Source organism: Bicyclus anynana, chromosome 20, assembly GCF_947172395.1.
Source record: "Bicyclus anynana chromosome 20, ilBicAnyn1.1, whole genome shotgun sequence".
Classification (NCBI taxonomy): domain Eukaryota; kingdom Metazoa; phylum Arthropoda; class Insecta; order Lepidoptera; family Nymphalidae; genus Bicyclus; species Bicyclus anynana.
In genome coordinates, this window is record NC_069102.1 from 7847108 (window position 1) to 7859723 (window position 12616).

The following is a 12616-nucleotide window of genomic DNA, read 5'->3' on the forward strand; positions in this document are numbered from 1 at the left end:
ATACCCGCTTTCAACATCGCGTTCCTTTTGTCTAATGCATAACAATTTGGATAGTATTTAACGTTACAAAGCACCAAGTAAAGAATACTCTAAATATATCGTAAGTCTCAGAATAGGGCTCCGGGCTGTAATCAATGATGGGTGATAGCGAAGGCGCCGGCGTCTCTGCAATTATAACAGATAGCTTCACCTCAATCTCTCTACGCATCATACGTGTTATAGACCAAGAGCATGTGACGAATAAATCTTCGTCAGTTTATACTAGTAAAAACAGTCAATATTAATTTTGAAAAAAAAAAAAATAGAGAACAGAAAGGAAAAACGTTTATTTTAAAATCGTGTCACGCAACACCTTAACACCATTGTAGTGCCATACATCGACCTCGTATATAAGCATTAGAACACCACTGTGTCAAGTTTGTTGTTCAGGTTAGGACTGAAAAACGTACGAATATACATCAGGCAACTATGGAGTTTTTACCATGGCTAAGGTAATAAATTTGCTTAGCTTAGTATCCATGAAGGTCATCTCTCTACTTATCTAGGTGTAAAGCATAATTTTTGACAAAAATCATGTCCGATCTTGCCAAAACTTTCCTTTAAATTTTGATCTTTTATGGCATATTTCGCAGGATTGCCACATAAATCTGCATCTGGCTATGATATAACGGGATGTGATTTCTTAAAGTACCCGGAAAAATTTATAAAAATATTAGGCTAATAATAAAAATGTACTATAGTCCATAGTTGCCAAGCTATTTTATTCTAAAGCTTATTGTTTATATAAAATGACTAAGTCTGACAATGACACGCTCTTAGCCTATAACTTGTTTAGTTGAATCTCGTGAATCCTTGGCCTCAACTTGACTTTAGTCCTATCAGAAAGTTACCGGATTTACCTGTCTATTTTAATATCAAACCTTCCAAACCGGTAGTAGACACATCATAGAAAACATGACTTCACAAAAGTTCTATGCTAAACCCATTTAGGAACTAGATATGACAGTATTTTTTTTTATAAAATAGACTTAAATAATTAAATATTTAATGGAGGTGGTATTACCCAGAGCTGTAACTGAAGATACTTTGTAAAACACTTTTGTTAGAAAGAGCAATTTATTGTTTTAATTTCATTATAATATGCACATTGCACGTAAATAAAATGTATGTCATTATGATATTTTTTAATTTAATAATTTAATCAATCAATCAATTTATTTATTTGCAGATACATGCATTATATATACAGGTGGTCGGTAGATGTAGATGGTAAATGTATCTTGCCAATTTGGCATGCAAATTATTTATTAAGTATTTAATGATTCAAATGACAATTTCACCATTTAAAATTTACATCTTTACAATAATTTTATAAGTAAACATAACCTCTTGACAGCAGCATTGTAGGTCCACACCAAGCTAACATTTTACTCCGCAACTATTTAGTCACTGGCACCAGTTCCGAATTATTTCCAAATTTAATTTTTTTCCTGCTTAGATTGTAAATTGATTGTGAGAGAGCATACGTCCGGACGTCATGCCTGAGGCGCGATAGTTACGCACAAAAGCAGCTAAGGATACGACCGGTCGTAACGCTGTAAATCGAGTAAGTGTTATGTTTAAGAGTAGTTTTTTTTTATTTTTTTATTCTTTATTCTTCAAGTTAGCTCTTGACTATAATCTCACCTGATGGTAACTGATGAAGTAACTTGTCAGGAGGAGGATGAAAATCCACACTTCTATCGGTTTCTACACGGCATCCTACCGGAACGCTACATCGCTTGATAATACGTCTTTGCCGGTAGGGTGGTAACTAGCCACGGCCGAAGTCTCCCACCAGCCAGACCTGGACCAATTAAGAAAACCTCAATCGACCCAGCTGGGGATCGAACCCAGGACCTCCGTCTGTTAAATCCACCACGCATACGCCACGGAGGACGTCAAATGAAAACGTTTGTAGACTTATTATTCCCTCGTGCTCCATAATCCTTATAACAAAATTAGACATTATTTAGCCTAAAGCATTGGGTGCTTAGCAAACTAGAATGTTCTCGCTACCAGTATCCAAAATAGGACAAAGACAACTGGCTACAATTTCAGTCAGAAAACCTAACATTTCATTCAAAACGTACAATTTATATCATCAATCACGCAATAAACTTCAAATCACAAAATACCTAAGGATTGTTACATTTGCATTCTGAGGTAATAAACATCGAATAGCCACCAATGCCCTTTAAAGTGCCGCCCAATTACCATACGGCAATTCAGTAAACAACTTCAAATTGGTATCTATTTGCAAATAAAAGCGCTACTCGCGCCAAATATGGCTTGAGTTCATAGGTGGCGCCACCACGCTGAATTTACGAGGTGAGTCAATCAAAATTACTAATATTATAAAGAGGAGTGATTTGTTTGTTTTAAAATTTAAACTATCGTCAGTGTTATTCACATTTAGTACTAGACTAGTTTTCTAAACTATACGGGGACTTATACCCTTAGTCATTTGCTGGTTCTTGCAACGCGGCACGATCGATCGAAACAATTTGAATCGTGCGTGTGATGAGTTTGAAACTAGTCGGGCATACTCCGACGTTGTATTACGCGTGAGTTTCAGCTATTTTTATAGTAAATTGATATGTTTGTTTGTTTATAGTGAGTTTTGAAACGACTGGACAAATTAAAAAAATCTTTCACCAATGGAAAGCTACATTACCAGGGAGTAATATAGGCTATATTTTATCCCCGTATGCGGGAATGAAAGCTACCCGGATGAAACCGCGGGATTTACTAGTTTGAAAATAAAAGCTATACTCGCGCCAAATATGGCTCGAGATCACAGGTGGCGCCACCACGCTGAATTAACGAAGTGAGTCAATCATAATTACTATTCGAAACGCGTTGCTAAGGTTTAGGTAATAATAGGTGTTAATAAACATTTATATGAATATGAATAGTCTTTTGATGTACTGCTCAGTTACGTAAGATCGTTTTCAAAATAGTGTCTATTTCTATTGTGCCCTTTAAAAGTTTTTAATGTTACCACAGAAGCACTTTGACAGAGTTCTATAAACTCTGTAATCTTTTCCGAAACTTCCCACAACTACAATACTAATTTACCTAAGTTTAACTAGTTAAGCTCTCGTAATATTTGTAATGGTAACTCTCATCATCATCATTATCAGCCGATGGACATCCACAGCTGGGCATAGGCCTCTTGCATGGACTTCCAAGCATAACGGTCTCGAGCCGCCTGCAATCCGCTTTACTGCCTCAGTCCACCTAGTGCGCGGTCGACTAACAATACGCTTTCCGGTGCGGGGTCGCCATTCCACCACCTTGGGACCCCAACGTCCGTGGGCCCTTCGAACTAAGTATATGGCCTGCCCAAGTGCCCATTGCCACTTCGGCTTCGCGACTCGCTGACTGTCAGTGACTTTTGTTCGTCTGAAGATCTCCTCATTTCAATGACCACTATCAGGTTTTATTAATAATGACTGAGGTGCTCTTCTAGACACAGGTACCACCAACTTGACTTAATTTATGGCCCATCTTGGAACTCGAACCCTCGGACCTCATGATTCACTACAAAAATTCAAAATTCATCTATTTCAATTAGGCTCAGTTTACAAGCACTTTTGAAAGGTCAGGTTAATGTCATAACTTAATTTAATCTAATGGTGGTAATAATAGTCGAAAACTTAAAATTAAAGTTACGAGGGTTTCAAAGGCGCCTTGGTCCGAGAAGAGCCCACAACAAACTCAGCTACATGATTATGTAGCCCCGAATAGTGAGCCCCGTTGATCCAGCGGTTAGATTTAAGCGCTGGATCAATGGGGCAGTTTAAAAAAGAATGAGATTATTATAAAGAATTATAAGTTATACATAAAACCTCGAACGATATCCACTCGGTGGCCTGTCTATGGGTGTTCCCATACACATTACGAGTATTACCATACGAAAACATGATTAAAATCCCGCGAGCAAATTATCGCAAAACACTAAAATTTGGTTGTAAACACATGACCTAGTGAAGTGTTAAATGAGCAATAAACATACGTTCGACGAAACATTATCACATAGTTACCATCAATAGCAATATTTTCAATAATTTACGATTACGAGGCGTCTCTCCTTGGCTCTACTTAGTTGCGTCTATTCAACTGTTTATAGAGCACAACGCTGTTTTGTCCTAAACAAGTTCTAAATCTAAACTGTAATAACCGTGTCAGTTTAACATATGCTGAAGTTTTGACAGGGCGTCATGTTAATTCATAGTAGATTTTTTTTAAAGGATATTTACAAACTATGGCCTTTTCGAACCTAAACGAAGCATTATTTTCCTCAATTAGGCTTTTTATTAGCAACTAACAGATTTATACAATAGAGCTTTAGAATCTTCGCTCTGACAAATCTGATGATTGTATGGGAAAACAAGTTTTATTTTTACTATCTTCCTCGCGATTTTTATCATCATTCTGTATCCGTCCATTGCTGGACATAGGCTTTTCCGAGAGCGTTCGAAAGTGGTACCAAAAATGAACTTTATGAGCTTATTTATAGCATGGCACCACCTTGAAACCGATTAGTATAAAAGACATACTAGGTACGATGCTATTTTTCGCTTTTATAGATCTTTAAAGTCGGTTCAACTATTTTGCTAAAAAGATTCATCCATAAGATTTCTTTGTGCCTTAAAAAAAAGTATGAAAAAAAAACCAAGTCGCGCTTGCGTTTTCTCAAAGCAGCATTGCTAAGTTTCCTTATGAATTGCATTGTTGACAGTTTGTGTAATTAGAGGCACACGAGATTTAACATCTACGCCTCAGGTTGATTAGTAAGCGTAAATAACAACCAAATCACATTCGCATTTCTTCTAATAGTTAGGCAACGGAGGATTTAATAAAATCCATTGTCTCCACGCAAAGGCATGCACCTCCAACTTTTCAGTAGTGTGCATTTTAAGAAATTAAATATCACGTGTCTCAATCGGTGAAGATAAACATCGTGAGAAAACCAGCACACCAGAGAATTTTCTTAATTATCTGCGTGTGAAGTCTGCCAATCTGCATTGGGCCAGCGTGGTGGACTATTGGCCTAACCCCTCCCATTCTAAGAGGAGCCTCGAGCTCAGCAGTGAGCCGAATATGGGTTGATAATGATTGTTTCCACGGTCTTTCATACCTAGAAAACCAGAAAATCTCTCAACTCCGTATAAGCGTTAATAATTTAGGATCAATGTACCCCAATTGTGGCTACCTAAATTTTAATGCCACGGCATTCTACATGGCGCTATCCTAATAAGCCCCAGACGTTATAAACGCCTAGACAATTAGGCAGTACAAGTGGATGTACCATAACTGTCAAAACAGTAGTAAATTACGTATTTTATTATCTGTGGCCAATATATTGTGATCATAGCTAACGATTGGTTTCGCGGTATCGACTGACACAACGAGGCGGGTAAATTAATCGCAATTGCCTCAATACGATGTAATTCGCACGCATATCTTATGTTAGGTAGTTACTACAATTTGGCTTTGTACTCTCGGCCGATGTAAGTAATACTAGGCTATATAAATCTGTCATAAGTTTTACCAATGACATTTTTTTCTGATTGTGTAAGTGCCGTAGGCTCCTTAATGGGACCATAACAGTGTCACCAGGAGGTTTAGGCGAGCGCAGAAGCATCGCCTGATGGGGCCCGAAGGCAGAAGCAGTGTAGATGGGCGGAACAATTCTCTAAGGGCATCTCCTCTGAATCGGCATCTGTCTTGGGAAGGGTGTTTTTGCCTGAGAGTATCAGTCCGGGCGCCTCCAAGATCGTGAGTGACGTCAGATATTGGGGATCGAATTAAGAATTATAGTAAGTTCTGCAGATTTAACCTGTCAGAGAATTAGCCCAAGACATATTACTCAGGATACATAGCCGATATACAAATCACGTTCTATAAGCATCAATACAGAATAACGCTGCTTTCTGTTAAAAAAGAAAGATACATTATTTTAAATTAAAAAAATTCCATATATACGTGATAGTCCACTGGATATGATCTCTGTCTTCGATTCGAAGGGTATGATCGCCTGATGGGGCCCAAAGGCAGAAGCAGGGTAGATGGACGGAACGACTCTCTAAGGGCGTCTCCTTTGAGACTCGCACCTCGGTTTAGAGGGCCGTTTGGGAAGGGTGTGTTGGCCTGTGTGTATCAATCTGGGCGCCCCTGAGATCGTGAGTTAGCCCACGTCTGGGTGACGTCAGATATCGGTGACCCAATGATATCGTGTTCTACAGATTTAACCTGTCAGAGAATTAGCCCAAGACTGAATAACCCTAGTTTCTGCTAAAAAGAAGATAGGATTGTTTTTAACTTGTAATTTCCATAGACGTGATAGCCCAATGGATATTACCTCTGCCTTCTATTCGAAGGGCGTAGGTTCGAATCCGGTCCGGGGCATGCATCTCCAACTTTCAGTTATGTGTATTTTAAGAAATTAAATATCACGTGTCTCCAACGGTAAAGGATAAACATCGTGAGAAATCCTGCATATCTGAGAATTTTCTTAATTCATTACGTGTGTGAAGTGTATGCAGTGAGCTAGGTTGGTGAAATAAGGCCTAGCCCATCTCATTCTGAGACACGTGCTCAACAGTGAGCCGAATAAGGGTTTAATGTAGAAATTCCATATCGTAAACAAATGCTGATTTTATGTACTTCAGTACAATACGATTACAAACTACGGTGATTTTGAAAATCGTGGGCTGTGGTTACGATTTTGCGGTTTGGCGGCTATTGCAAGAATAGGTTTAGTGTGTTTAGAACGGAATACGAACCACCTGTGTACTTTATTCAGTACTTAAATGTACGTGACATTTAACCGCAAAGCTTAGATAAAGGTTCGAACAAGTGTAAAATTTTAACAGACTAATATGGAGACAGTAAGAGCTTTTATGATAGTGTTTTTTATACTAAATACTTAAATAAATACTTATTTTATAGAATGCATCACAAATAACCTCAGACCAATTATTGTATAGGACCTGCCTCGCTTGATGTTACTTTTCTGTCAAAGTATATGATCAAAGATCTAATGGGATTATAAAAACTGTCTCTATAGTATCGATGTTAAATAGTTGTAATCGTGTTTGTCGGTTAAAGAACTCCGTAAAAATACCATTCTGTGTAATTGAGTGGTGTGAAAAACGGGCAAAAACTTCTAGTTTAGTATAAGATATATACCAAATCTAAGCTCGTTTTCCTCAGAAAATGACAGACAATTTTGTTCGTGACTATGAGTGCGATACAGGTTCTTCTATAATTGGTCACAGCAAATAACTTAATACTACTAAAAAGTTTAACTAATTATGACAAAGCATTATTAGGTATAACACTTGTGCTGGAATCGTATTCTCGACAACGATATTTTTTAGTTCTTAACCGACTTCAAAAAAGGGGGGGTTTTCAATTCGCCGGAAACTTTTTTTTTAATGTATGTACACCGATTACTCGAAGACGCCTAAACCGATTTGAAAAATTATTTTTTCGTTTGAGAGGGTATGTTTTTCAGTTGGTCCCATAGTAATCATGTCAGGATCTAATGATGGAATCCTGGAGAATACGAGGGAAACTTTCAAAAATTGTAAAGGCAACTATAGCGTTTATATTTTTTCCATTAACCACTTTAAAGCACTCCAACTTTACGAAGGTCTGGAGTCGCAACACACACGAGGGAACTCTTTAACGGTTTACAACAGTTACCTTGTGTTTGGACTTGATTAATTTGTGTCGACAAGAACTTTTCACCTAGATATGTTGTGGCTATCATTAGGGGCCTGATAATGGAGCCGAGAGACAATTAAAGGAACTCCTCAACAGTTTACTGTAGCTACCTTGTGTTTGGGCTTGATGAATTTGTATTAATAAGAACTTTACATCTAGATGTATTGTGACTATCATTAGGAGTCTGGTGATGAAGACAGAAAACAGTTAAGAGAACTCCTTAACGTTTACAGTAGCTACCTTGTGTTTGGGCTTCATTAACTTGTATTAATGAGAACTTGACATCTAGGTGTGTTGTGAATGTCAAAAGGGGTCTGGTGATGAACAAGATTGGACCTGAAATGGACCATCTCCTTTGGTTTTATTTTAACATAAGTAGATATACAAAGCGTATCACAAACTGAATTAGGTTCTCAATCCATTTAACAGTGTAGTTGAATTCAGTTAACGTTAGATATCACATAACAGCTATATCGTACTCACAATCAAGCGTGAGTTGACTGTTATTAACCCCCTATATTTATGACAGCTTAGATGCAATTTCTGCTCAATTCCCTAAGTAATTTACTGCCCCACTATTTACATTTCTAAGAATAAGTTGTATACTGATGCAAATAGATTATAAGACCGATTTCAGGAAGCACGTAATTGGCGCAGTGCACAAATTGCAAATGTAACTGTGCGTTATTTTTTCTGAACTTTTATTTAATACTGCAACTAATGATATTAAATACTGTTAGATGTGTCACTGGCGCATGAAATGAGGCGCTCAAAAGAGGAAATTTATAGTCTACTCAATGTTAGTTGTGGTCAACAACGAACGTTATTTAAACAAATAATATCTTAATATCATCTACAATGTCGAGTTGTGTGTTCAGGAAGTGTAAAAACTATATATATATCGGGGCATAGACTATATTCCACTTCTGATATCGGCGAAGCCAAGAGCAGCTAGAACTGCTGGCCCAGCGGGTGGCAGTTCAACATGGGCGACTGGCCTGGCCAAGAAATGTAACAATAGCAACAAATACTGGCCTTACAGCTCCCCTGCATGCAAATGGCGCGATACCCGGGCTTGGTGCAGGGCGTACCGTCCGCAGCCAGCGACAGAGGCGTAGAGCTTCTTGCCCAGCGGGTGGCAGTTCAACATGCACGGCGACTCGCCTGGCCAGGAAATGTAACAATAACAACAAATACTGGCCTTACAGCTCCCCTGCACGCAGATGGCGCGATACCCGGGCCTGGTGCAGGGCGTACCGTCCGCAGCCAGCGACAGAGAGGCGTAGAACTGCTGGCCCAGCGGGCGGCAGTTCAACATGCACGGCGACTCGCCTGGCCAGGAAATATAAATTCAGATGGTCCATCAATTTTATTAGCACTTTAAAATAAACAATGAATAAAAAATAAGCAGTTGATGTTTGCTTTTTCCTTGCTGCTTTTTTTAATCAGTATTTTTACTCACCGTCCACGTAGGGCACCCAGGTATAGAACCTCCCACGGAAAGGTCTTCGATCATAAGACGAGCATTGCTCAGCTCGCGTATCTCGATCTCCAGTCGCACAGGGCTACATACAATAAGGTTAATTATTAATTAAAAAATATATTTAAAAAATCACTTATTTACAATAAATAAAAATATAAAAAGTACTAAGATTTTTCTTAACTCTGCGTGTGTGAGGTCTGACAATCCGCATTGGGCCAGCGTGGTGGACTATTAGCCTAACCCCTCTCATTCTAAGAGGAGACTCATGCTCAGCAGTGAGCTGCAATCTGACCCAGGAGGATCGAACCCAGGAGCTCCGTCTTGTAAATCCGCCGCGAATACCACTGTGTCACGGAGGCCGTCAAAATCATTATAAAGGGGAGAAGATAGTACGCCTATGATATGTGATCGCGCATACAATCATGTATTATAATATTTCAAAATAAGACTGGTTTGTGCAGCTAAACATTTACAGGGAGGACATGAAAGTAGACTAATGTCAGTCTGACAGCCGATAAAACTGATAGTGTGTTGGTCGCGATCGGCATGACGGCACATCGGGACCAACACGATCAGTTTTATCGACAGTCCAGCCATTCAGTGGCTAGCATTACGGCAGATAGATACATAGCACTTTAAACATGCGTATGTAAACAACAGCATTTTTGAAATTCCCTCGAAGATTTACAATTAATAATAATTATTATACACCGGTTTTTCTTTCAAGTGGGTAGTCGGATAAACAAACATCCAGTCAATAAATTAAAAAGCCGACGTTTATTACCCGTTAGAGGCGAACAATGCCAATCACGGAAACATTTACGAGGCATAAAACTCTTAAATCATATGGGAAATTGCTCGCGCGACTACATTCGATCGCTGTTGTATTCATAGATTTACCGAGGTTTGTATACTCACGGCGTTGTAATTGCACTAACAAGTCGCGTTTTTTTTGCTAATCTCTGAAATGACCTTTCGGCTTTTTTGGTTTGCCCTATCTATGGTTATCTTTACGTTAAAAAGTGGAAAGATATATTAATCGTCTTCTAGTCAGTCAGCTGGAAATACCCTCAGCCTGCACTTTAGCCAAGTTATGGATAGATACTAGATCCTCTACGTTAAAAAGTAACGCATGCACGTCTTTTTTTAATTTATCGACCTTGAATTTTCTTATAAATGTTATGGTTGAATAAATCACAACTGCGTATCATATCATCAAACCTTTAATTTTTGTTTTCTTTTACAGTATTCCGCCTTTGTTTTTATTTGCTAGTGTATGAGGTATTTACTAAAAGAGTATTTAAATTCTATCAAATAAAAATAAAAATTTGTTTTACAAGTTTAAATTAAATAACTTCCCATTTAAACATAATAGGATTACGTGTTTTGAAAAAAAAATCGTAGTTGATACCTACTACCGTACCATTTTTAGATACGTGTGTTTTCATTCATTATGCTTCTATTGAACATTCTATGGTTAATTAAATAGATCTTCATAGTCTAAAGGAAGTCACCTATTAATATTTTTTATCTGGGTGATTAAGCTTTATTTTTAATGCTTTTATTAACTTTTTCATATATATATATTTTTTTAGTAAGGGTAAGTCGTAGAATTTTTAAGTGCCAGTATGCTACGTATTTATCATTACTGTCTACAATTTAAGAGATGTATCAGATGGAGAAACAGCTGCTGACAATTTCATGGAAAAAAAACTGACGCAGGACTTGAACCCGCGATCTCATGATCAAAAACCGCGTAGAGTAACCAAGGGGTCAATGTTACATTAACGACCAGTATGAAAAAAAATATTAACTACATATTCTGTACACATTTTATAACCGCCTATATTTTTTACAAGAATTAAGTACCAAGTTAATTGAATTGAACATCAACAGAAACATAACGATGGTCATCGGAATATGCCAACATATTCGTGCCAAGTCAAAGTACTATAAACAGTCCCTGACAGAGTTTAATAGGTAAATAAATTAAAATTAGCATAAATAAGTGTACAAGTTCTTGATAATGACAACCGCAAACCGGTGCCCTGACACTTGGTCGTATTCTGTATGTATGCAGTCAGTACGTTATCTTAACGATTATTGGATAAGCTTAGGTTATTTCCCGTAAACTACTTTGTTTTTTTTTTTTAATTTTAGTGATTTTTTAATAGATCTATAGTCGGCGCGTTAGCAACGATGTTGTCGGGCCGTCAAACATATCCTTATGTCTATCTTTCTCTTCTATTTTTCATTTCCGACGACTCAGTACATACCGTGCCGAAGAGGAGAGGTACTGATGATGATTATGACATTGATGATGATGATTAAAGAGCTGTAATATCCCAGTGGATATGACTTCTGCTTCTATGAATCGTTGGAACAGTTGTACTGATTTTAATGGAACTTTTACTAGATGAGATCGTTGCACAATATTTATCCTTATCCGCCGATAGATGTCCACTGATGGACATAGGCCTCTTGCATGGAACTCCAAGCACAACAGTGTTGAACCGCCAACGTCCAGTGGCTCTCTGCAACCCGCTTGTTATCCTCGGTCCACCTAGTGAAGTGTCGACCAACACTGCGCTTTCCGATGCGGGGTCGCCATTCCAGCACCTTGGGACCCCAACGTCTATCGGCTCTTCGAACTAAGTGGCCTGCCCATTGCCACTTCAGCTACGCGACTCGCTGAGCTATGTCAGTGACTTTGGTTCTTCTGCGGATCTCCTCATTTCTGATTCGATCACGGAGAGAGACTCCAAGCTTAGCTCGCTCCATCGCACGCTGAGTGACTTTGAGCCTTCTAATAAGGCCCATAGTCAGCGCCCAAGTCTCGGATCCGCAATATATAGGCTACTTTTTATCCTAAAAAAATACACAGGTCCTCGCAGGATTTGTGACAAACTGAATTTCACGTGGACAAAGTCGCGGGCTAGTTAGTAGGCTACGCTAGTCTGGTACAAATATTAGTTGGTAAAATTTTAGTTTAAAACAATAAGATTGAAAATTTTGAAAAACCGTTGAAGGTCATGAAATTATTAATTATACACACTTAAATTATTATATTTTACACACTCGATCAAGTCGTCAATATTCTCTTTCAGTGCGCTTTCATTTGAGACCCCACTCGAGTATATTTGCAGACATTCGGTTATTCTTCCCCACTTTCAACCCCCACAACTTTTAAACGGCTCAACCCATTTCAATCAAACATATATAAGACAACTCGCAATTAAGTCAATTATTATTTTATTGCCTTTAATACAAAAAAAAACTAAAATAAAATCGCTATATCTGTTCGGGAGCTATGGTGCCACAGACAGACTGACAGACAGACAGACACGTGATACT

General features: G+C 38.3%; 1 protein-coding gene across 1 annotated transcript in view; it reads right to left on the bottom strand.

The window, feature by feature from the left end:
* Positions 1-12616, bottom strand: part of LOC112045150 (thrombospondin type-1 domain-containing protein 4) — a 107806-nt gene that overhangs the window by 34692 nt on the left and 60498 nt on the right. The window contains exons 6-7 of the mRNA XM_052887916.1: positions 9242-9344; positions 8981-9111 (exon numbers count right to left, since the gene is read on the bottom strand). Coding sequence (XP_052743876.1) covers positions 8981-9111; positions 9242-9344 — 234 coding nt within the window. The remainder of the gene's footprint in view (positions 1-8980; positions 9112-9241; positions 9345-12616) is intronic.